Raw genomic sequence first — 26658 nt, forward strand, 5'->3', positions numbered from 1 at the left:
CGTTCAGGTTTGTAACAGCTCAGGTGTTGACCACGTTGTAAAGACTTCCTGCTGCTTCTCGTACGCCGAGAGGCCTCTAATGTGTCGATGGTTTTGCTCTGAAAGACTCCGGTAATGATTTCAGAGTCTTTGAGTTGTAAACATGGAATTAATTCCACTCTCCTTTAAGTGAATGTTTAGCAGAGCTGATTCCTTTTCAAACTGAAAGCCTCTCTTTATTCAAAGAGAGGTCTCCCCTCCACGTTTCCCTCGCTTTCTGCCAGTCTTTGTTGCGGTGTCATCGTACACAGGGGCCCAGGGTCCGAGGGGCCCGGGGTCTGGAGTTGACCGCGCACACATCGCACAGACAGGAGACCAGCCACCTTTCATTAGTTAGACGCAGAATTAAACACACACAGTGTCTTTATCTCAGTTGTTATAAGAGCAGTCCTGATCGTGTTCATTTGATTTTTACTTTTTTTTTTTTAATTTGATTTTTTTTTTTCTTTTTGTGCGCTGGATTCTCACTGAGAAATAAACTATCTTGTATTATTTCCCTGGGGGTAAAAAGCAAGAATAGTCGAATTTAAAGTCGGAGGAAATGAGAGGGTTTTACCCCGCCTACTTTAATCCCCCCCCTCCCCTCCTCACGCACACATACACACACATATCCCCTTCGTTCTGCTTCCTTGCATTCTCTCCCCCCCCCCCCCACTCTCTTGTTTCGTTTCTTCCTCTCGGTAGTGGGTCGGTGAGTCTTTTGGCCTCTCCGCGGTGAGCGGCGTTCCCAGGGTGGAGGGCCCAGGAGGAGGGAGGACAGGGGCCGCGTTTAGCCTTTAGCAGGGCAGATAAAGATGGCCGACGCGAGGGGCTCAGCACTCTCCAGGCAGCGTGGAATGTCTCTAATCAGTTCAGCATTGTGGTTCTCCCTCATATCTGTTCCCTGTTATTTTTTAGGGCACGCTTAGCCAAACAGAGACAATACAACCAGTAGTTAGCGTAGCGAGTCTGAGTTGCCCGTCATTCCCCTCAGTTTTCCCACCCGCGTGTTTATAGAATTGTGATAATTGAAAGCTATGCTTCACTCCCACTACGTGCTCCATATGCTGCACTCTGTCTTTCTCTCAATCTCCCTCCCCTCGTTTGCCTGAGAGGGCTTAACGCCGCGGCGAGCAGCAATCTGCTCCAGGGAGCAGCAGCTACTCGATTGTTACGAGGATACTGATGGTCGCCCGAGTTAACACTCACACTCTGCTGTGGTTCATTTGTTTGCTTGATAAAGAAGAATGGCAGCTCATGAATGAGGTGTGAACTATGGGTGTGTCTGTGTGTTCTCCTTCTTTTATTGACAGCATTATAAGCCTGAATATCAGCTATGAAATATGCACAAACACAATAAGTCTACTTGTTCTAGACTTATTGTCTACTTGCTGGATGTCTAGAAGGCGACAGCGTCTACATGCTGGATAGACGGGAGGTTGAGATGGTCAACTAACTGTTGGGGGGGAGGTGGGCATGACGTCATTGCACACTTTTCTCCTCACATCATTGGGAGTCCTTGCCTCATCAGCGTCAATCTGTCAAATGGCAGCAGAAGTGTACTTGTGTGTGTGATGTTGTGTGCAGACCAGCGCCGGGGCGTCCAGAGCAGTAAATGCAGCTGATTGACTCCTCGCCAGCTGCTGTTAACACATCCAGACTCACTTATTCACTCTGCTCTCAGTCGGGCTGCAGAAAGTAAGAAGAAGAGAGAGAAAATGAAGGGGGGTCAGAATGAGAATGAGACTGAGGGAGGGAGAGAATTGGAAAAGCAGAATTGGGCTGGGGGGGTTTAGGGAGGTGATGATTTGCTCAGCTGCATGTGTTCAGCCCCCTCCCCAGTGACATAACAGAACAATGTACTCTAAAAGCTTTAAATATCTTAACTCTGACCTCATGTTCACACACACACACACACACACACACACACACACACACACACACACACACACACACACACACACACACACACACACACACACACCGATACAATTTAATGACTGCAAAGAGTGGAAATAAAACTGTCTTCAATTACCATGACGCACTTCTTTCATTTTCTTTCCCCCCCCCACCATTTGCACATGTCTCTGTATCTCTACGGGGGTATGTGCCGCGTTGCAGGTGTCTCCACTGGTTAGTACAGTGCAGTGTAGCCAAGTCTCTAATAAAGATGGCTGGGGCCAGCAGAATGGTGTCGCAGCCCAGCACCTTGCGTGGCATTCTCTCTAATGCTCTTTCAAAGGCTGTGACGGTCAGTTGGGTCCGTGTGAAGGCACAATAAATATTTTATGACATGAAATGAAAACAGTATTTTGCCCTTTTTGTGCCTCACCTCAGCGCTGGCCTCAGTTTCTTCCATTTTCTTTCACCCCCCCCCCCCCCCCCTTTTTTTTTTTTTGCCTCTTCACTGCTTTTTTATTGACTCTGCCTGGAAGAACTCTCCTCTCGCCTCAGTGCTGCCACCTGCTGGTCAACAAGGGGATTACAATCTATTTCTGACAGCACTTTATCAAGAGGCCAATGGGTGGCAGCACTTAGAGAGCCTGCTGAAGGGATGCAACACAAGTGCATGAATCACTTTTAAAGTTCCAGCATTATGGTGAATAATGTGAGTATTGACGAGTGAAAAGAAACCAGAAGGCAGGTTATTGAATTGTCAGAGGCAGAGATTGAACACTCATCCAGCCCCCCCCCATTCTAAATAGTCTGCATTGTCTTTTAATTGACACAGTCATTCCTTGTTGTTTGCGTTCAGTGTGTGCGCGTCGCTAGCAGTGTGTCGAGTCTGTCACACTGTAATCAAACAAAATGAGGTATGCTTGTTTTGTGTGAAGTGTGTTGTTGTTGTTGTTGTTTGTCCCTCCTGCTCACTCGATATTTGTCATTCTGTGTTGCAGAGTAAACGGGACCATCTGTTGATGAATGTGAAATGGTACTACCGCCAATCAGAGGTGCCTGACTCCGTCTACCAGCACCTGGTACAGGACCGCAACAACGAGAACGGTGAGACGTCCAACGGGCCTTAAACATGACACAAACAGGAATTAAACACATGTGTTCGCCCTGGAACATGACTTTCAATTAGTCTGCTTAACACACACACACACACCTGTCTCAGTTTGTCAGACCGAAGCAGGTGTGTGTGTGTTTTGGGGGGGTGGTTCTATCTAGTAATAGCTGGCTGTGAATTACATTTGAGCACAAACGGTGTCCCAGAGAGCTGAACCAATCCCGTGGCTCCGCTGTTCCCTGGGTAACACTCCACAAGACCAGACAGCAGCACTGTCAATTGTTAATAACCCGCAGTGTCATGTGGGCCCGGAGCGCAGACACTCCACACCATCAGTGCTGGTGGATTTATCACACGCTCACACATACAACTCTACAGGAACAGCAGCGTCACTGTTTGTTAGCAAGTTAATATTAAATCTGGAGAACAGAGACGTGAAGGAAAGTCAGATTTGACAAGCGGCAATGAATTAATTCATAAAAAAGTCTGATTGTTTTTTAAATGTGTGCATATACCACTATGTTGTAATGTGGTAAATTATTCATATAACAGAATAATATAATAATCATTTTTAAAGTGTTCTCAGCATCATATGCATCACCTGAGGTCACTCTACCTTAAGTTATTTTTTTCTTTCAGCATACCGTTTGTCTGTCAGACCCTGAAAGTTTTTTTTGTCTTAGATCTATTTGATATTATACTTTACTGGTGTGGCGAGACGCACAGACTTGCTTTAGAACGTCAGCTAGAGGCTCTGCATGCTGATGCCCTCACTAATAGTTCTGCTCAGCCTCAGGTTTGAGAGACGAGCAGCATCGTCTCCTCAGTCTCACAACACACTGGTTTTTTTATGCTTCCTGTTATCAGTGCATGTTGCTAATGCACTTCAATCCCTTTATCTATGAGACTTTTAATCAAACGTTCCTGTTCCTGTTCCTGTTGCAGACGCCACTCTGGTGCACCACGGTGCTTCACATCCTGTCCTTGCAGCAGGGACTGAGGATGATTATTAGAATTGATGTCAGAAGGCCACAGCATGCAAAACTCAGGTCATTTTTCAGCAGCGACTGCAGCTCCTCTCTGTGTTTCTGCTGATGCGTCTTAACCCCCCCAGAAGGATCATTCCAGTTGAGATAGGAACATTATGTCCGCTCCTCAGGGGACTGCACTTTATTGGCTTTATTGAATTGCGCGGCATAATATTGACCTTTGGAGCGGTAGTTGTTATTTTTTGTACGCGCAGGACTGTGCTTGTGATTTTATTAGCAAGTTCATATACTGAAGCCGCTTTATCTCTGCTCCCACATTGTCATAGATGAATGGCCTTGGTTGCTTTAAGCATTGCAAACAGCAGAATGCAGCTTTGCCTCCAGTACACCTGTGTTTCTGTTCTCTAGACTCTGGCAGAGAGCTGGTTATCACCGACCCGGTGGTCAGGAGTCGAGAACTCTTCATCTCTGACTATGTCGACACTTATCATGCTGCTGCTCTCAGGTAAATGATGAACACACACACACACACACATCTTAACCCATGACACGTAGGCCCTCTGTTACACCACCCAGGTTATATTTGTCTGGGTTTGTTGTTTTTGTCTGGTTATTTCCACAGTCGTGATGCATTTTTGAAAATGGAAAATCTTTATTTAAACCATGAAAAATGCTGGATGGTTTTGTGGTGCCTTCTGCTATGGTTCAGGAGTTCACGAGCATGGAAATTATGTCTTGACTGTCGCAGATATAATTCTATTACTCTTAGAGACATATGACAAACATCTGTTTTTAATGGACCCACAACTGTAAAATATCTGACCTAACTCAGGAGCCAGAAGAAAGAGACTTGGGTGCAATGTTCTGTTTTTTTGTGAACTAACTTAAATAATCAGGGCACTTTTTCCATGTTTATACAACATGCAAATAATACATCAGCTTTTGCTGCTAGAAGCCAATCCTGCAGAAATAAACCAGATGTGTAGAGATGCTAGGCCACGAATACAGCATGTCTCACACTCAGGCTCTGCAGCAAAGATCATTGGGCTCTAAGATGGAAGAAAGAAAAAAAAGATAGAGGCAATATATAATAGTTACATTACTGGATGTGTAAAGTCCAGTCAGATGAACTCAAAGTGTTTTGGCTGCTTTGATAAGGCACAGTTTACATTTTTCCGAAACTACTAGTGGATTTATCTTTTGAACCTTTCTATATTCCTCCTGTCAGATGAAGCAGACGTGTTGACACCATTACAGTTGATGGATTATATATAAAGAACACAAATGTGATGCAAGAAGTCAAGTTAAATATTTCAGAAATCCATCCACCCCACCCTCACCCAACGCTGACTTCCGTCACATACATGAAACCTTTTTCTTGTTCTTTTTTTTGGGACTGATTTTCAAAGTGAGTGCTCAGAACAATCATTTTCATAATTTGTCTCCACTTCCCGAATCCTCTTGACAAGGAAGCTGCAGTCAAACGTTTTTCTTGTTAAAACAGTCAGGTGGAGTGAAATGACTGACATTTATAGAAGCTAGTAGCGTTACCCCTGTGCAGCTAGATCTCTCGCCCCCGCTGTGAGTTCACAATGAACACAGTGAATTAAAAGCTGAAGGGAACACGTCCTGAGTGTGAGTGGACGCAGGCTGACCATCTTGAGGCTTCTGTGGCGACAGTAAATACAGTAACATGGTGGTTTCCTTGCTGCTGGCACCCGGAGACAAGCTACATGGACTTTAGGGAATAAAGTTCTGAAGATGTGTTTTCACTTTCTGCCATAAACAGTGAGCTCCAGTCCCACAGAAATGTTCCGATGTGGCAGCGTCCGTCTGACAGGAAATCTTAACGTCAGAGTTGAATGATTGATGGATGGACATCATGAAATTATGGCTTCAAATTGGTGCTTCAAGAACACTTCAGACATTGTTTGACCAGAAGAAAACATGGGGGGGGGGGGTTTGATATAAGGTTGAAAGACATTTTTCATTCGAGCTGAACCTAAACCAAAACCATCTGTGAGCCGCCAAAACCACGTCTCCCAGAAACCACTGCTTTTCAGAGCAAATTAGCTACACAGAGCCTCCTTTGATTCGCGCAACTCTACGAGCTTCAGATAAATTAAAGCGGATTCAAGAGGGATGCTGTAACGCCGTGGCTTTGCGGGAGGGGAGGCCAGCCCTTTTTTACCACCCTTTAATCTGTTCAGGGGAGAGAAAGATCATGTTACTCAGCTCAGCAGCCAGGCTCTGTATACCTGTGATGTTGGGGGGGGTTTTTGTTTGTTTTTTTGACAAAACTAGAAACCAAAGTCACCATAAATGGACTCAAGATGTGTTCAGAGCGCATTCTCAGTCAGCAGGCTGACAGGACTGGACCCCCACTGACAACAGACGAGCACCTCCGCGGTTTCTAGTCAGGCCTGTGTGCTCTCACAGGGCTTCATCTTGTCGCCCTGCTGCTCTTGTTAATAAAACCTGTTTTCTCTCCCACAGGGGGAAATGCAACATTTCCCATTTCTCCGACATTTTTGCTGCCAGGGAATTCAAAGCCCGCATCGACTCCTTTTTCTATATCCTTGGATATAACCCAGAGACCAGGTGAGGAGCTGTTTGTCGACTCACTGCCACTGAAACAACATCGATCTGACTCCACCTACAGGCCGCTAATGCGGGGCAGACTGTCAGGAAATTACAGAAAAACACTCGCCTCATATTCTGCAGCCTAAGATGAGCAACAGTCAGTCCAGAACCATCCAGTGTTCAGGATGACACATGTCTACATGTAGAGGCTTTAATTAGATAATGTTTAACACTGTTTTTCTGAATAATCACTTGGTTCAGTTACAGTGATTTTATCAGAAGCTGAATAGGCATAGATGACTGCCATTTTATAGCTGAATCAACTGAATCATGAATGTTTGTAATAATGATTACCAGTAATAACTGGATTGTACATCCATACACCAGTACTGAACACTGTTTGATGGTAAAACTCAGAAAAAGAGGTGCCATTTGGTGCGTTCCAGTAGATTTTCAGTCCTATTGCTTCTATCTCTGGCTTCTATCTCTTTGCTCATTACTGCTGTCATTGTGCTCAGAGAATGGCCCTAATGTGGTGTAATTATGGAGAAACGGCGTGGGAGAGCCTCACCATTTATAATAGTTACTTGTCAAATGACATGGGAAGCTTGAATCATTGATCTTTGACATTAAGATCAGAATAGATCCAGTAGGAAGCCCGTCAGTGGTGTTTTATGTCACGTAAGGAGAGGGCAGCAGATGGAAATAATAAAAGCATGAAGGAACGCTCCTGTTGCTGCGTTCGGCAATGGAAACCCATTCATGTGTTTGTGAGGCTGTTTTTGACTTGTCGTTTTAATGCAGATTTTAGTTGTTGGGTTTTCCTCCTTGTCACCTGCCTTCACGGTGAAATTATATTGCATTAAATCAGGAAACTTGCAATAAGATAATTCTTTCATCTGAGTCACATCAGATGTTCGTCAGCTTCTTAATACCTGTGTAATTTCTTCATGTACATGACTGAAAATAAAAAGCACACTATCAAAAACTAACACCTCAACAAGCACAAAATAAACTCCAGGCTTTGTCAGGAGAAAATCCAGTCGTTCAGACCTTAATGAGGAAATCCAGCACACTGACTAACGGTGAACAGATGAGGTCTGAGGGGCTCATCCGTTGTCTGGATCCACAAAAAAATATAAAATCCTGTGAAATTCCCCAGCAGGTGATGAGTAAAAGAAGACGTCCACGTAATATCACAGTGAGATTTGTTGTGTCATAGTACCCAGGGCACGACACGCATAGTGACAAGGTCACCATGGTGACACTGATTTATTCAGATCGGCTTCATCCCAAATTAAGGAATGGATTTTAAAAAAGATGCTCATCCTTAATCCATCGATGGACCACAGTTCACTGAATTGCTTTCCTATATATCTTGCAGACAAATGTTTGTGGTCAAATCATGTTGTCTAATTGCTGCCTTTTTATGAAGTCACTTAGCAGATGTTTTCAAAGTTGGACCTTCATATTCAATGTTATGAACTCCTGGCTGCACCGATAGCAGTCAAACCAGCTGTAGATTTGGTTTCCAAAATAAACATTTGGGGTTTTTTTTTTAAAAACAAGAAGTAAATATTAGTAGTACATCTGTCTAGAATTATTTTCCTTAATTTTTTTTTTTTTTTTTGCAAAGTTTTGTTTAGTTGTCCCTCCACCTTCGGATAAAGCTAAATGTGTTGAACGTTCCGCCGGAAGCTCTGCCTGAATCGGCGCGTTTCCGTTGTTATTGTCCAAAGTGTGTCACGTGTTGGGGTGACAGCCGTCCTTGTTATTGCCGTTTGTGGTTGCCAGTGGGGAACCCCCTCCTTCGGGGCCCTGCTCTGCCCCCCCCCCCTCCTCTCCCCCCTCTTCTCATTTGGTATTCCGAGCGGCGCGTCTGCAGCCTCGCGATTTCCACTCTTGTTTATTATGGCGCAGACACGTGAGAAGAGATGAATTCCGTATCCCGCACGCGTGTCTGCCCGCGCGCGCGCGTCCGTGCGCGCGTGCCGCCGTGTGAGGTCGCGGCACATGCTCAGTCGCGTCAGTGGAGCAGCGAGCCGAGCTCGCGACGCCGTACGTGCGGGCTGAGGTCACAGCACGAGCTCAGCGAACGCCGCTCCGGGAGCGAATGCGCGCGTCTCCATTTTGTGCACCTCAACATAGGTGGAAACGGGAGTGAAAGCCAGCGACCGTTCACACACACGGCGTCCGCAGCCTGCCGTAGGGCTCCATGTCAGAGATGGACGATCTGTTCAGTCCCCGGAGGTAGGTGTGCGCTCGTCCGCTTGCGCTTTGTCGTCCCGTTATTAACGCGTAATTACCGCCAGTGTCGGCTCATGTGAACGTGTGACCAACAGAGAGTGATGTCTTCCCCTCTCAGAGAGCTTTGTGCGTTGCTGTCAGCGTCAACCAGTTCTAGTTTGCGTCGCGGATCACCACAGCGGTTGTGCACATTGTGTCAGTGGCGGATTTCAGCGTGACGTGACGGCGTGTCAGCGCACATCGCGCACCTTTAGCGGGATCGTGTCGCCTCAAACCAGCTGCCAGCGCGTCAGACCTTTGATTTCCGCCACACCCGGTAAATCGACGGTGTTTACGACCATCCTACGAGTGTTAGGCTGATGAATTTGGACCCGGCTGGCGGTTATGACGCTCGTAAGACCCGGTTATGCCGCTACCGTGGTTCCATTTTGCGTGTCCTGTTCACAACCGGGCGGACATGTCGCACTGAGCGAGGCTGTGCCGCAAACAAACGCAGATCCTCCGGCTGCGATCGGCTCCCTCCGCTCGTCGGGGCACTCGAGTTCCATGAAGTTGAGTTTGTTTTTCCTGCGCTGCAATTATGTCAGTGTGCCACAGACTCGCGCTGTGATTGGCTGGAATTGATGGAGGGGGCGGGGTTATCTTTGATTGCACACGCAGGTTGACCGAACCGTCCCGTCGTTGTTCGGTCTCAACGACTAAATGGGATCCTTCCGCTGTTTGATGCGGAAGTGACACGTTTAACAGATGGGCATGTTTTAAATAGCTTATTTTAAGAGGTTACCGGTTATTGTAAGGAGTTAATAATGTAAGTAATGACGTAAAAGGTAAATTTTTTTTTTAAAGTCAGGAAGTTAAAAAGCATTTACATTTTTATCTCCTATTTTTGAGAAATGAACAGTCAACACAAACCAAATGAAGTTAGACTTACAGAAACATCTGCTGTCTGTCACTCACGTTTCATTCTGGTGCATAAATCAAAAACTATTTCATATTTTTTTATGAAACAATCCACATACAACACCCAACTAGTGAAATGGTGCCTTTAGCTATTAAGAGATTATTTTAATTTTAAATTTTCATGTTTACATGTTACAATTAGGTTCATTATGATGCTCGGGTTCATTCCGGAGCAGATGTTAAATTTTATTCAGTATTTTAATATTTTTGCAGTTAAACTTTCGACACACAACAGAGAAGTTCTGGGGTGTTGTTTTGGGGTTTTTTGCTCATTAAAAACCTTATTTTTAATTGCTGTAAGGTTATGTGGGTTATTTGCTCTAGATGAAGTTTTTGGGGGGGTAAGACTCAACCAGTCAAATATTTAATGATAGAACCTGTTCCACAGATCTTCCAGTCTTGGAGAGGTATTTCCTGATCCTATGGGATTTTTAGTTTTTTGTATATTTAGAGTTTTTATAAATTGCGTTTTTTTGTTGTTACAGTAAACAGGAATCACAGTTAAAACTTATGACTTGATTCCACGTCACCAAGTGTTAGAACTTCACTTGAGTTTCCCATTACAGGAAAACATAAGTTAGACAGGGACGTGAGTGGCGAGAGCTTCATGGTCTTTAGCTTATATAGCTGCAGGCATTTCTTTTTTCATGTTAATATCAGACCAAGTGTTTTATTGTTACATGCTAGTCACTCCTAGGTGACCCTCTGTGAGAAGGCCCTGAATCACAATCACCTCTGCAACAGGCTTTTATCTTTCTAAAGTTAAAGCACCCATGACTAGGGATCCTGAGCATTCCCTTCTTACTGTTGAACATATTAATTTGACTAACTCAACACTAGTCATATTTAAAGTATTCTTCTGTTTATTGAAGTAAACCTGCCGTCTGTATGGAAACCGATGTGCTTCCTGCTGTGATATCGCTGTAATCTGTCTCCCTGCTCAGGACCTGTGAAGCGTTCCAGCTGAAGGTCTGCTCTCAGGTATTTGCCTGAGTAAAACATGCCGTTCCTATTCTGGCACAGGGGTCCTCATTTGTCATCCTTACAGCCTCCTGCCAAACGTACCGCCGACCTGGACCACTGCACATCATCAGGAACACGTTTCTGGAACTTTCTTTCGGTTACAACATAGAACAGATTCGCTGCTTCACTCGGCGTATCAACGTTTTCCTTTGTTAGTAGACGGCATGCAGACGTTCAGCACCGTTAATACGAAACATTTAGGTTAGATTATAATCCAAGCTTTTGCTCGTGTAGCTTGTTGTAGACACAATGACTCAGTTGTCATTTGGAGTTCTAAACTTTCCATCAGATAAAGCTCAGGAAGTGGCTTTACGAGAGCTTCTAGCGTATGAAACCTTTAAATCCGATGTGCTGATGACGCAGGAAACGACCGTGCCTTCTTTATTAGCGCCGTTCATCGCTCTGAGCTGCCAGATTTTAACGGCCTCACATTTATTCAGCGTTCCGAATATGTGCTGAGACTTTCAGTCATAAAACAAAGTGTTTGGACATGTTCTGAAGCCGAGGGTCATGCGCTGAAGCCCAGACGCCGTTTGAATTCTTTATTTGTGTATTTATTTGTTTTGGCCAGCGTTGACATCCTCTATATCGGTGCTTTTTGCCAGCATGAATTACTCTCTGGTGTGTGAGAGGTGGATGTCTGTTAAAGAGAGCAAAGTCTAATATTTACCCGTCGCTGGCTTTTGTGGCTGTAGGACTGTAAGGAGACCAGAGGGCTGCGGCTTCTTAGGTTTCTGCCTGCTCTCTGTGATGGAGTGCAAGCTTCTCCGGGTGCAAATCACGCTGACAGATTCTGGGCCGCTCCACACTTAGCTGTTTGAAAATCAGTGTTGTTACCAAGGCAACGGAGGGAATGGCTTTTCCAAAGGAACATCTTGTCATTTTCTTTAATCCACTGCAGCTGGAGATTCAGAGGACTGTTATTAAATTGCAGTTTCTATGGCTACCAACATTTGTACCAGCAGTCATTTCAGAGGCTCTCGCCCTGCATATCCAGACCCAACATGCACGCGCGCACACACACACACACACACACACACACACACACACACACACACACACACACACACACACACACACACACACACACACACACACACACACACACACACACACACACACACACACACACACACACACACACACACACACACACACACACACACACACCTCTACCCCCACCCCCTTCTTCCTTTAAGGGAATTCTGTTTTATTGCTGCAACCACAATATCAAGCCTGCATATGTGCTTCTCTCACCTCGCAGCAGTCGACCAGAAAATCTCTCCTCAAATCTGTGTTTGCTTTGCAGAATTAAATATTATCGTACTTTTTCCTCATGTTTGATTTGCGTGTAAAGGTTGCCACAACATAAAGCACAGCCCACGTCCCCCGGCACTCTGTTTGATCCACAACTCCAAGTCATGAATTTTTAGTTTTTTGCTCATTTCCTTTCCTCCACGATTTGGATTCTGTAGTCGGCGCTGACTTTGTCAATTAATTCAACAGGCAGGGTGCTGACGGATCTTTTTACAGGTGCCTTTGAAACTTAAGTCAAGACATTTGTTCATTCTGCTTTTCTTTGTCTCTTCCCAGGCGACTGAACAGCACACAAGGGGAAATCCGAGTGGGACCCAGTCACCAAGTAAGTCACACAGATTTTACCTCGACAAGCAATGCTATAGCCTCATTCATAGCATGGTTTGTCATTTCAGATAGTACAATCCAAAAGGCGTGGTGAAATAATATCTTCAGCACACTTCTCAATCCTTAAAACCTTTAATTCCAGATGTTGATCAATTTCTGTGGAAGCTTCTTGTCAGGTTGGATGATGATTTCCAGTTCTGTTTGTGTAGCTTGAGTTAAAGCACAATATAAAGTAGTTCATCGCAACCAAATTTAGGCAGGATCTGAACTTGGAGAAAAGACGAACGTCTTGACTCATCTTGTTTATCTGAAGAGCTGCAAACACTGACAGTCAGCCGAGCGCTACGCCTCTCTGTTGTGTGAAGACACTCAATCCTGAAACTTGTCTGCGCTCTTCGGTGCCACCGCCCAGTGAAAAGCTGATGACAGGGGGATGGAAGCTGATATTTTCTTTGAGCTCGCGTGCTATTTGTAGTGTGACACCATCTGTCCCTCTCCTTCTCCTTCTCCCTGGAACTAATCAGGCCAAGCTTCCCGAGCTGCAGCCTTTCCCCTCTCCTGGCGGGCAGGTCGTGACTGAGAATGAGGAGCTGGTCTGGATGCCGGGAGTGAATGACTGTGATCTTTTAATGTACCTCAGAGCTGCAAGGTAAGCCCACACAAAGGCAGGGGTGCAAGTTCCATTTTGTCCACTGCCCTCCTGCACTGATAACAGGTTGGTAGTGTTGTTGTATTGTTACTGTGTTAATGTGAAGTTTTGACGTGTTGTTTCTGCAGGAGCATGGCTGCCTTTGCAGGGATGTGTGACGGAGGCTCGACAGAAGACGGGTGTTTAGCGGCCTCACGCGATGACACTACATTAAATGCACTTAACACTGTAAGTAGCCATGAAACAGATTTAACAAAGTCTACATAATAATAAAAAAACCCAAACTATTTGTTCTAAACGATGAAACATTCACCACGTCTGTATCTGGGATTGATCTGCCGTTTGAAACTGAGATGCAGCCACAGTGATGGCCGATGGCCAAGCCTCCGCCCCCTGCAATGAACCCAGCCTCACACATTTGCAATACATTAAATGTAATGAGAGAAATGTCAGTCAAATCGATAATGAATGCAGAGGAAAAAGATTAGACTCATCATAAACAGGGCATTTCTATTCCGACTCTATAAACGGGTAAAGTGACATAGCGGTTAGGTCGCCGCCGCTTGACCTTCTCTTTCCATTTGCAATTCAAATGAGCTGCGCTTGTTTAATCTCAGTGGAGGAGCTTCATCTCTGCCTGTTTCGCCCATTTGATGGTGACAAGAGTTTAAACCTGAGCGGTGATTGCTTTTGTCACGGTGGCGCAGGGAGTTTCCTGTCATGTGTTAAGATCTCAGTGGAATTAATTAACAGATCATCTCAGTAAATTGTTGTCACACTTCAAAATGTTGCCTCTGTGTGTTCATAAAAAATATTGTCACTTTTGTTAATGTTTGTTTTTGATGTTTTTGTGCCTCTTTTACCACCCTGATGTCGACATGATGCTTGTGATTTTCCTCAGCTTCATGAGAGCAGCTACGACGCAGGAAAAGCTCTCCAGCGCCTCGTGAAGAAGCCTGTCCCCAAACTGATAGAGAAGTGCTGGTCAGAGGACGAAGTGGTAAGAGAATTAAGGAAATGCTTTTTCAAAAGTGTCCATTGCTTGAAAAATATCAGGCAAAAGAATTGATCTGTTGTGAGGTTCTTCTTTCATCTGTGTGCTTCTTGCTGTTTGCCTTGTTTGTGTCTTTAGAGGGAGCTGTTGAGAGAGGTAAAAACAAGAGTCTTGGCTCAGCCTCAAAAGCTTCAGTCAGAACACTCAACAGTTTCCAGCTCCTCCAAGGTTGGAGAGCAGCTGCATCCTGTTTATCACCCTCAGAATAATTCTTCAGTGGGAGTCTGGAAAGGGAAAAGACTGAGGGCTGCTGATGTTAGCCTCCGTTAGAATGTAGATGTCAACTTCCCCATATATGTTGGAAGGGCTGGAATCAGAAAATGGCAGCTTTCTGTCTGATCAAACACCATGAAGGTTTAGGAGGGAGAGCAAAGCGCTGGATGTCAGAAACAGCTGAACCTTTGGCTTTTTTCTTCTTCTTCTAAACGACTCACTGAATCGAATGTTTGAACATCTGTCTGAAGAGCTTAGGAAAACTAAAAGCTCCACTTAGAAAATGATTCTGTTAATCTTCTCCCCTCCTGGGGGGGGTGGGGGTTATGCTTTTCATCTTTGATTTTTGGTCGTGCCAAAAGTTGAAGTGTTTGGTCAATGTTGATGTTTTGATGCAGCACATGGAAGCAAATTGGTTTCGACTTATGATGTGATATGAGAGGAACTTTGAAAGGAATAAAAAGTCAGACCACAGAATTTAGTCACCTAAGTCTTACTGAAGGCTTTATGAACGATCCTTTATTAATGCATCAGAGTCACAGTAAAGACATAGCCGGAGATGATGACGATGATGATGATGATGATGCAGTTTTTGGATTGGTTTAACACTTTTTGCATCACATTGTGATCCGTCTCAAACGATGACCACTGAAATCTGGGAGACACGCGCCCATAAAAACTATGATTAATATCTGTCATTTCTTTGGATGAAGATGAAATCAGGTAATAATTCTCTAATACAGCTCAACAGATATTAGATTTTTTTTATTTTCATAACCATATGAGGATGTTAAATAAACCCTGTTACGTCTTTTCATGCATTAAATAACATAACATGGGTAGTCGTGGAGCGATGCCCTGAAGTTAATTTTACATAGTATTTACTGGTGTTTTTCTGACTGAACCAGACGTTAAACAGAATAGAAATAAAGCGGTAAAGCAGGCAATGATTCTAAAAACCTCAGTCCAGCACTTTGTTGTTAGTTAAAGGCACAGAAATGATTGTTAATATGGGCCGGGATGTTCATCCAGCTACATACTGCAGATAAAAGCCTCCACACATGGAAAACATAAACCTTTACAGCTAATTCTGTTCTATTTTATTGGCCATGTATTTAACGTCAGTGCGCTGTAATCACATTACTGACAGTTATTGTTGCACATTTGATTTCTTTCTGTGACCTTAAGACTCCCAGTCCATCCTGACTGTGTTCCTGTCCAGACAGCCTTATGTAAGCAGAGGGGAGGAGCTGTCAGGGCGTCTGGTACAGTGTGTTTTGTGTCTGGGGGGTGGTCCAGCTACCCCACGCTGTCTCGAGTCTCGCCGGCTGAGGACTCTGCTCCTTGTAACGTGATCTCCAGTTGTGCCTTTTCAGCCATGTAACCTTGAGGGACAGGTGTGAATGTAGCTCCAGAAAAATCAGCCCTGCTGCTCTTTACTTATTTATCACCCTTCGTTGTGTACCCCCCCCCCACCAACTATCTCACCCCCCTCCAGGACTAGCGTCATTATTCCTGCCTGGTGCCCCCGCCCCTGCATTCTCTCAGAGATGTGAATAAAAGTGACAGCAGAGGCTTCGGGAACGACAGGATCAGCCTGTCTTCAGGGTCACTCGTCACCCTCCCTCCATCTTTGACTCCCCCCCCCCCATCTCCCTCCTGTGTGCTTGCAGCCTCTACCACAAACACAACCATCTAAACCCCAGAACTAGAAGAAAAACATTTATGATTCCTCAACATAATGGTTGTTTGATTCGTTGGCCTTGAGACTGTGACACTGTCGTTTCATTTTTAGTTTCTTATTTGCTGGATCAGAAAATTAGAGTCTGGTCCATAGAGCAGTCTTCAGTACAGTCTGTTGTTGTGCTCAAAGGGGATGGAAACACATTCTAACACAAATCTGATCACCAATATAATCACAAATATAATTGGTATTATTTTAGTTTGGGAAAATATTTTAGACTTCTGTTTTTTGTAAAGTCAGGGTGATGGAGTTCCACCTCACCACAGCTGGATCAAACATCCCTGCACACTCTTTCTCACACACAGACACACACACACACACACACACACACACACACACACACACACACACACACACACACACACACACACACACACACACCGATCTCTAGTCGTCCTTTTTGATGGCGCTGCAGAAACAAACCATAAACCAAGAACAAAAGCATCTCCGGTGATGTTAAACACCCAGAAGCACGTAGAGCTCGATTGCAGTTTGTACAAAAACACAAAACCACAGTTAGCAGGTTAGAGAATCAGATCATTTTATAGTCTGGATTATAAAGTAAAAGGGATGTTAGAGAGTTCTCAATCAGAAGATTTAGAGATCACAACCAACACTTCTGATAATGATCTAAAGTGTTTTGTCTTTCTACTCGTTCTGTGAAAACTTATATTTCTGTCACATGTAGATAAATAACCCCCACAACATTATTTTAATAATGTCACATCTAATAGTTAATAGTAATAATTGTACATTAATTCAGGTAATTATTAACAGATACTAAATATAATCTGTATACCCAGAATAAATGTTATGTCCCCCATTTACCTATTGAGTATTAAATTTACACTCACTAATTTAGTTGGTTGATCTTCAGTTTCAAATGATTGATTTATTTATAGTTATTTTATCAGACGCGTGTGAATGAACTCCTAACTAAAGCTTAAGGTCACATCGTCACACTTCCTGTGCTCCGGCTCTGCCTGCAGACTTGTTGAAGGATATCCAACTATTCCCGTCTTCACAAACTAGGATAAAATAAAAATCTCTGCTCAAACGAAGCTGCTGTCATCCCTGGTGGTAAATAAGCAGTGCTAGTAATGCACCAGCCCACAGGAGGTGCCATATAAACAACAAGGAGCGGCGGCAGCAGCGATCACGCTGAGCGTCGCCATGTCAGAGACGGAGGAGCTGATCTGTGACTGCTGTGGCGCGGCGGGTCTGCTCCTCCGCCAGCTGCTCCACACCGCTGCTTATCGCCGGCTGTGTCTGCAGCTGATGGATGGCTGGAGCAGAACTCCGACAGCACCGAGGTGGGATGGAGAGGTAGGGACGACCAGAGGAGAGGAATCGGTCCCCCCCCACCCCCCCCAAGTGGTTGAATGCACTCGACCGTAAAAGCCGCAGACAGACATGCAACGTGCCGCTGCCCTGCATCCTCGTCTGCAGGCTGCAGATGTGACGTTAAGACCAGCGGCTTTGCTCCGGTTGCCTTCCTCTGCTGCTCATAGATTTCAAGTCAGCAGCTGGTTTTATCAGCGTCACACTTCAGCGCTTGCGGCGCTTTTTTTCTTTTCTTTTTTTTGTGGGGTTTGTTGACTAAATTAAGCAGCAGCCAGGATGGGAGTGTGCTGGAATTTCCTGTCACTTTTTGTGACAGTGCAAAGCAAAGGAAACTAGGAATGTTACTCTGACTCCTAGAAGCTGGCAGAATGTCTTTGTTTTTGGGTAAATATTAAAACAGAGCCGCAGGTCTGTCCAAGGTCTTTGGATTTCATGGGTTTACAGGCAGATCTCATTCGTATTTGTGTCACTAGGAGCATCTCTAAACATAGACTTCATGAGTTCTGTCTGCACAAAGAGGATGTGGGCTGTCTCATGTCTGTCAAAACAGTCTGTTCTCCAAGCATGTAGTGATTTCCTCTCATCGCTCCGTAGCCAATCTTATTACGTTGGGATATTTCACGCAGACGGCCGTGTGTACACCTTTTGGTTTGGTCTGTCCCCAACCCTCTGGGTTTACACACAGCAGCCTCTGAAAGGTCAGCTCTAAACAACAGTCAAGTGTAATGACTCCGCATTGACTGAATGTGGCTTTTGTTTGCGGCTGGTCGGTCTGGTGGCGGTGACGTCTGCAAGAGTCTTAACTGGAGCTGTTCTCCGTCTTATCTGTCATCACCAAATCATCTTTTCTGCATTTGTCGGCTTTATCTCAACCAGTTTTACAACTCCTAACAATCGAGCACAAAGGGCAGTCGCACAAAACGGTGGACCATTGAGTTATTTCTGTCCTTCTCCTGCTTTTACGTCTCCTCCCTGTGAGGGAGAACCTCGGGTTGAGCTCTGGAACCCCGTCGGAGAGAGGAGCCTGTTGTTTCTGCAGGAGGATGGCCATTTGGTTGTGCTTTCTCCCTCCTCCTCCTCCTCCTCCTCTTTCCCCCCTTCCTCTTCCTCCTCCCCCCCTCCTCTTCCCCTCGCTCTGGCTCTCTCAGCCCCGCCTCCAGTCGGCGCGTTGCCTAGCGACTGCGGGCTGGAGCAATGGGAGCCGGGGCAGAGCGATTCAGGGAGCAGATTGGCGGATGATTTATTAGCTGGGCTGGAGAGCAGTGAGCCCCAGCAGCTGAAATGGAGCCTTAAACTGGAGTCGATGTGCAGAGAGGAAGGGAGGGAGGGAGGGAGGCAGCGAGAGAAAGAAAATGGAAGGGAGGGGAGGAGGGGGTGGGGGCGCACATGCTAAGCTCCTATGGAAATGGACGGACAGACTGTGTAAATAGAACGGTTTGGGAATGTAATTACAACGGCATAATTAGGACGGACTCGCAGGCTGCTTAGGAGGTCTAACACCCCCCGACACACACACCCCCGGCAGGAAATCACAATCCCACTCCCCTCCTGTAGGCTCCCCAGTGGTGGAACGGGTGGACACACATTTAGACAACATAATCCCTCCCTGCCTTCAGAAATTTAATACTTAATCTGTAATATATGTTTTATAATTTATAACCTGCGTTGCACTAAAGCTGCATTTTAAGGCATTTAATATTTACTTAAATAATGCCTTCTTTGTGAATTGTTAGACATTTTCTTCTACTCACATGATTGAAAGTCGATATTTGGAAACGTTATTTGCCTGGTTTTGTCAGTGTTGGTCAGACTGGAGCTGTAATGTTGGTGGTTGATGGTCTGATGGTCCAAACACAAACCTGCTCTGAACCCCCAGAGCAGCCAGAGCTGACTGGAGGTGGGTGTCTGGGATGTGACGGTGCTGCTGTTGGGGACGGCTCCATCTACTGGCTAATCAGCTGCTACACCTTCAGTCCGATTAATGCAAATTAAATTCTTGACTGTTGTTTTTGTTTCTGTTTTTTTCAGGCTGTCATCTGTTGCATCTCGCTTTTGGTTAGACTTAAAATCTGTCCCAAATTTCTGTAGTTGCTCAGAATTAAATAGTAAAACTTAACAAAGGTATTATTGTTATTGGGTTTGTTTCGACAGTGAATAAAAATATTCATGTTTTGTTGTCATCAGTGTGATTTACTCGTCATCTGGTTGCGTTCCTCCTGTAAAGTCGCCCTTTGCTCCCAACCAAACCTCGGCGTGTAAACAGTGTGTTGTTACATAACGCACTGTGCATTACATGGAAAGTTTCCTCCCGGCGCTCAGGAAGGGAATCCGTGTCTGGTTTTCCTCCTCACCCGTCTCCTTCCACCACCTCCAACAACCTTTCTCCACACAAAATCTGTCTGGTTTTCTCCTGCAGGCTGGCAGCGAGTTTGGATTAAAGTGGTCGCTTTGGTTTCTGTTTCAGTGACAGCTTTTGGGTTTGGGTTTTCAAGCAGTGGCCTGGCGTTTAAATTGTGTAGATAGAGAGGAGTCAACCCGATGGAAGCGCTGGCCGCTACTCCAGTCCGGATTTTCCATCCCGCTGCAAACCAGAGGCTCTCTTGCAGAAAGATCACATGTAAAGCCTTCCCCTTTGTAGTGGAAGAGCAGAGAGTGACAAGCTATTTCTTGCTTGTAAAAAAAAAAAGAGGGGGGGGAAGCAGTGTACCGTCAGAGACGTCGTGGATTTGCCCTCTTAATTTCCCCTGTACCTGTGGACTGGACGTGAAGATCGGTGCTTTACTCCCGGAGGACTTTTCCCTTCTTTTTGCTGGAGTTACTTGGTGGAAGCAGTTGGTGCTGAGATCAGTGAGGAGCGGAGCTCGCCTCTGGAACAAGAAAGTAAATCTGTTGGTTGTCTGCTCCGCTGGTTATGAATGTTTTCAGGCTCGGCTTTTTATGGCTTGCAGTCGGTGGCTGCTTAAAGGAGAGGACAGATATCCGTGGTGTTCTGTTTGTTGGTATTTCTTCATTTCTGCGGTTGTTTTCATGCCGATTGAGGTGAAGGCGTTTTGTACACATTCAGCTCTCACGTCCAGATCCAGTGTCATAAAGTGGTAATGTTGATCTCCCCTCACCCTCTGTGTTTGCGTCGTTTACATTCTGACAAGTTTTCTTTTGCGTTGAGAAACGGCCAGATAGAATCTGTACCAAACACACTGAAACGTTCTCTGGCTTTGCAACTCAAGTTTTACGTTTTTTGACTCGAACTTTCCATTCGTCCGATTAACATGATAAACATGTAGAATATTTTCCAGCTTTCAGGATATTGTAATTTTGTTCCCCCCTCAGCTGTATTTTCTAGTAAGTTTTATCCCAGCGTTTCTTTCTGTCTTGTCATTTTCCTTCTCGTTTGCCCTGACATTGCTTTTTTCTCCACGTTTGAAAAGGAGGTTTTTTTTAGATTCACATCAAACTTCTACAGCCAATCAAACAAAACAATATTTTTGTGCCACAGTTGTAACTATTAACTAGCGTGGCAGCAGTTTGGCTGACTTTTCAGACAGTAACTGGGTCTTTTTGTTCTTTCTCTCTGTCTCTTTCTCTCTGTCTTTCTGTCTCTTTCTTCTGTGAAAAATTGCAGAAGCGTTTCATTAAAGGCTTGAGACAATTCGGCAAAAACTTCTTCAGGATCCGAAAAGAGCTGCTGCCCAACAAAGAAACGGTAAGACAATTTATTTTTCTGTTTTTCAGCGTTCATTTGTTTAACGGCACTAAAACTCATGTAATAATGTGGTTTGCTGGTAAGCAGTGGAACATCGGAGCAGTAAAACACTTAATGTGTGATATTTCCAGCTTGATGGCGCTTTAACCCAGAGGCCTTATTGGTAAGTCAGGACTGGCTGCCAACAGCTTGTGCAGTTTTGTCAGATCTCCCTGCTGGCTGTCTGACAAGACAGAAAACAACTTGTTAAACCTGACAGAAGAGAAGGTTAAAAGTAATTTACAGACAGTTAAACTTGGACTCGACATGCTGAGCATTAATTAACACCCTCTGAGAGCAGGTATTAAACAAGTTGTGCAGATGTGAGATGGTTTAAAGCGTGACTCATCCCCGAGGAGCAGGCCTCTTCATCCTGGGTTTCTGCTCAGGTGTCATGATGGGACTCTGAGTCAGAGCGGAGTCTTTATCGTTCCTCCAGGATTATAAGGCATTACGAACATCAGATATCTCACAGGCATCCGTTAGGAGAAAAAATATATTACTGTGTAAAAGTGCCTGATTTATACTGAAATGTTGACTGAAAAGCTCTTAGTGCTTTCTCTAACAGGACCAACAAATAAATTTAAAATATTTTTACGTACTTTAAGGTTCATTTAGACCCCCCCCCCCTAATCTGATCAAAACTGGAAAATTTGATTTCTTTGTTTGCTGAAGTCGGTGTCAACAATCCCTCATCAGGATCAGGAATTATTAGTAACTTTTATGTTGTCACTGATAAAGTGTTCTTCTTAAAAGCTTAAAAGTTGATTCCTGACTTTTGTTTTGAATTACATTTAATTAGTTTTATATTTGTGACACAGGGAATTGTGCCTCAAACTGTTTTGAGGATTCAATTATAAGTTTTCTGTCTCTGTAGTTTTAAGGTCAGTCAGTTTTGAAGAAAGTTTTAATTTAATATGACGCTGATTTAATCTGTCAGGCTTTAAGAAGCTGTCATCTTTTTGTTGGATTATTTACACAAACAGATTGAGAGGGAGTGTTAATCAGTCAGCACCAACGCGTGGAGTAGCACTGCACACATCCAGGTCCGACAATGATTAACAACATTTAAATGTGATTAACATGTGGAAAACAAAACACAGCAACGACACAGACGTCTGGTTTGACCAGCGGGTTCATCTCAGATGTCACAAGGAGAAACAACCTGCAGAACGTGGATTTTTGAACTTGGCTGTAACGGCTAACAAAGGGAACGTGTCGTACACGTCACTTCAAAGTGTGACTTAGCTGTGAGATTAGTCCTGGATCCGCGTTTGGGTTCCTGGAAGCCGTGCAGACGTTGCTGTTTCTCTGCTTGAAGCGCCGTCAGCACTGCTGACACAGACATCAGATGAGACTCAGAGGTGTTTGCCATGTTTCTCACCACTTTATTTCCCTGTCTGCTCTGGGAATATGTCAGCCGTTCTCCTCAAACACCCCCCACTCCCCCCCTCGTCCTGCTTCTTCATCCAATATTTTTACTCTTTAGCGACACTTCCTTCATGCGATATTATTTTATTCCTCAAAAGCAATTTAGACCTCTTAAAGACGAGATCTCAGTGTGTGAATACAGTTTTCTCTGTGCCTTTTTTTTTTCAATTATTTTTTACTGGTTTTGAAATATATGACTAGTCCAGTTGATTGGCTATAAAGGAGGTATTAATGTAATTCAACCTGGAGGGGGAGTGGACTTGGCAGTGGAGGTAATAGACCTCCTCCAGGATCTAGACCTGCCACCAACATACAGCGCACACACACACACACACATTCATTTTTCCCTCGCAAATGGAAAATAAACTGTCCTTTAAACGTGAAAAGAGGGGAGCAGGGAGCTGTTAGCTCACATCGACACCCGAAAGCCTCACTGATCACACCGGGGGAAACTTGTTTATGGTCTCACTGACTTTGATGCTAGCAGACTGATTTTAGGGGATGAGGAGAGCTCCCTTTATCAACTCCCCTCCTAATTTTAAAATCCTCTAACTGGAACTGTAGCGCAGAGATTGATTCGCATGTTTGATTTGGCAAAAGTTTTACGCCGGATGCCATTCCTGACGCAACCCTCTGTATTTATCCAGGCTTGGGACCGGCACAATAAGACACTGGCTTCTGATATCACAAGATATTTTCCTCCTGTTTTCCTTACTTTAATGCCAACCCATCCAAAACGAAGCGTGTTTCAGAGATTTACAGCGGCCCAAAATGGCTGTCGTTAGCGCTGCAGAGCGCGACGCCTCTGGGCTGATATCCAGCGGTTTAGTCCCTCGCTGTTCCTGCCGCTATCCACTATTAGCGGCGCTGCCCTTAAACACCAGTGTGGCTCACAAAGCCAGTGCCAAGGGTAAGCACCCAGCGCTGTGTAAACACACCAGGCCCGTCTCACACTCAGGAATGCTTTATATAAAGTCACATAAAGGCCCGGAGGGGAAGTGGGCGTGTCCTCTGACCAGCTGCAGCCGGGTTCGCTGCCACCATTTCCTTCGCTCCAGAGAGGACGTCATGGAACACGAGCTCGCCGCTTCCAGTGTTTAAACAACTAAATATGCTGAAATGGCAGATCACAGATAACCGAGCCTCTGATATTTGCACTGGAGGGGTTTTCATAAAACTGGTTTTAGAAGATATTAACAGACGATATTTACCAAACAGATGACTGTCAACCGAAGCCACGTTTCCTGCAAATAGGGAAATCGATCCAATTAAGAAGCTCAAGTTTTGGATCCATTTCATTGGACCAAGATACTGAAGATTAGCTCTTACTTTGGAAATACAGTATAATATAAATTGACTTTTTTAAAATGTCAAAATGCCTTTTGGCATGAGTGAATGCAACAAAACTCCTTATTTAAAGACTGAAGCTCCTACAGTACAGTATTTTCCACACTATAAGGTGCCCTGATTATAAAGCGCACTGGATTATAAGGCACACCGTTGGTTCTTGAGGAAATTAAAAGCTTTTAAGTGCAATATACCTGTACGTATATGTATAATATACAGTCACCATTAGTGTCAACACAGTTAACAAACGTGTAATTTGTTTGAAGTCGTGTGGAAAATCATTTTTAGAATAACTATTATTTAGTCGTGAAATAGTCGTTTAGTGAAAGTGATTTTCTTGCTCAGCAGCGATTCACCTGCGTGAAGGATGAAGCTCTGAGCGCACGAGTGAAGTCACGCTCACGTCGCTGTCTGTTTTGTTTGGTAATGCAGGTGTTAAACACACACAGCTGTTTCTGAGACGCAACACAAATATGACATTAGAGTTTTTAATTCTTGCTTCGTATTTGGGCGCTTTGACTGAAGACAGTTGTAGTTTAGAAGGCATTTTGGTGACCAAAGATGCACGTCTGATTTTAAAAGATGAGGCCCCTGTGTTTTACAGGATGGCTAACGGTGTTCTCTACAGAACCTTACAGCAGATGTTTGCCCTGGTACAGTCTATACAAAACATCAGATTGAATTTGTTGCCACGTCCGTAGCTCAGCAGCCAAAACCCTCAGGGATGACTGTGATTATAAATTCTTTGATTCCAACGCTAATTAACCCGCTACACACTCCAGAGCCCGGTCCAGTTGGCAGCAGCCGTCACTGACAGAACGGCTTTGGTGTTGGGTAAGTGATATAACTTGTTCAGGCAGTGACATCGCCATCGGCTGCTGGAGGCTCGGCCAGCTTTGAGTCGTCGGTCCTTCAGCTTCACCACAGGCGGTGCAGCGAACGATAGCCAGAGCTTCCTGTGTAATCCAATTCTTTCCTAGGCTTCATGTTTTTAGGGACTAGCTTATCAGCAGAACACGCATGATCAACCCCCCCCCCCCCACAAGCAAAAAAAAATGCACTGTTGCCATCATCCAACCTGCTCTGGTAGGCAAAAGCGCTTACAGCAGGAAAAAACAGGAGTGCTGATTCTTCAGCGTGTGCATCCCTGACCTGTGAAAGCAGAGCTTATTCAGTCATTCTTTGGCAGAAAGGCTCGGCGCAGCAGGGATGGGTCGTCTGTTTAACCGTTTCTCACATGTGCTCTGCTCCATCGGCCACTCAGTACCAGGTACATGTGACTGCTGCAGAGTAGAACCACAGGATTTTATTTCACAAAAATAAAAACACTTGAAAGATGTACTTAGGGCAACATAAATAAAAATATTAGTAGAAAAAATGTTGGTTTTATATATAAAATTTATATACTATATATATATATATATTTATTTATTTAGATTATAAGAGAACCAGCCTGTGTTACAATGTCTCACTGCATATTTGCATAATTACACTTTGAACTAAATTTTCGAGCGTGTTTTTATGGCGCGTCGTAGAAAATCCACTCATATGTTGGTACGACCCGTCACGAGCAGTGAATGATACACAGTCCAGAGGTCGAGCACTTATTTAATTGAACCCTGGTTTGATGCGGCTCAGAGACACCCCCCCCCCCCCTTCATCTCACTGGAATGAATCAGGAAACGATCCCCCGTCTCTCAGGCTGCAGAGGAAGCAGGAGGAGCACAGGTTCATCCTGCACTAATAGATGTTTACACGACTCGCCATCAGACACCGGACTCTGGAACCACGTGAGCGCCGCCATTAAACTGGACCGTCTGAAACAGATCTGAGATCAGCCAGCGGCTCGTAGGAAGGGCTCTGGTTGTGTTGAATGTTCGTTGCCCATTGTTATCTTCTGCTAGCTCTTTATTCCTCTCTCTGCCCTCTCTCTGGACCCCCCCACCCCCCATCACTCCCCGTTCTCTCCTCCTCACTCTCGCCAGTAACGGCCTTAACCATTTGGCTTCATGTCAGAGCGGGGGCCTTTTGTGGCTCTGTCACAAATCTGCCAGGAAAAACACAAACCATCTGTTCAGGCCTGGGCCTGAGAGGGGATGATGGTGTAAATACACGAGTGTAGCCTGCACCCTCGGCCCTCGCCCTCCCAGGACCACCCCCCACCACAGTGGAGGATCCATCCCTCCCACCCCGCCTGGCTTCATGATTTATCTCAGACTGAATTTCGCAAAAAGGAATTTAATTTAGCGGTGGCCCAGAGAGGACGACTGAATAAACGAATTTTAATGAAGCCACGTTTTCATCCATCACCTGCTGACGGAAAGTTCTAAAATAAGTCTTCTGGGTCTTAGAGTATCATTAAAGTGTTGTAGAGATATTTTTATAAAAATGTGTATCCACGCAACATTTATTCATTTGTCAGCTTTTATTCTAAGAAACTGATAATTTTGTCCTTTATTTTAATCACAGCAACAGAAAATTAAATGCCTCGTGTCGTGAAATCACAGCCATACATACTGTAATCTTTAACTCAACATCCTTTTCACAAACAAACACACTTCGATGCATGTGACCGTTTTAAAGGCGATAACTAGAATGGACACTCGGGGTGTGTAAGCCCTTTCCTTGTGGGCTAATCCAGCGACCACAGAGCTCCTGCA

At 44.7% G+C, this 26658-nt stretch overlaps 1 protein-coding gene across 6 annotated transcripts in view; it reads left to right on the plus strand.

Annotated features, from left to right (window-relative positions):
- rerea (arginine-glutamic acid dipeptide (RE) repeats a) overlaps positions 1–26658 on the plus strand; it is a 123775-nt gene that overhangs the window by 86293 nt on the left and 10824 nt on the right. For 3 of the 6 annotated variants that reach the window (XM_068323668.1, XM_068323677.1, XM_068323661.1), the window contains exons 4-11: positions 2916–3021; positions 4426–4522; positions 6514–6618; positions 12424–12472; positions 12999–13123; positions 13252–13351; positions 14025–14123; positions 21101–21181. In XM_068323668.1, coding sequence (XP_068179769.1) covers positions 2916–3021; positions 4426–4522; positions 6514–6618; positions 12424–12472; positions 12999–13123; positions 13252–13351; positions 14025–14123; positions 21101–21181 — 762 coding nt within the window. Of the gene's footprint in view, positions 1–2915; positions 3022–4425; positions 4523–6513; positions 6619–8534; positions 8851–12423; positions 12473–12998; positions 13124–13251; positions 13352–14024; positions 14124–20001; positions 20359–21100; positions 21182–26658 lie in introns of those variants that run through there. The other 3 variants (XM_068323700.1, XM_068323685.1, XM_068323693.1) reach the window with 3 other exon arrangements.

This window comes from Antennarius striatus, chromosome 2 (genome assembly GCF_040054535.1).
Source record: "Antennarius striatus isolate MH-2024 chromosome 2, ASM4005453v1, whole genome shotgun sequence".
NCBI classification, from domain to species: Eukaryota; Metazoa; Chordata; class Actinopteri; order Lophiiformes; family Antennariidae; genus Antennarius; species Antennarius striatus.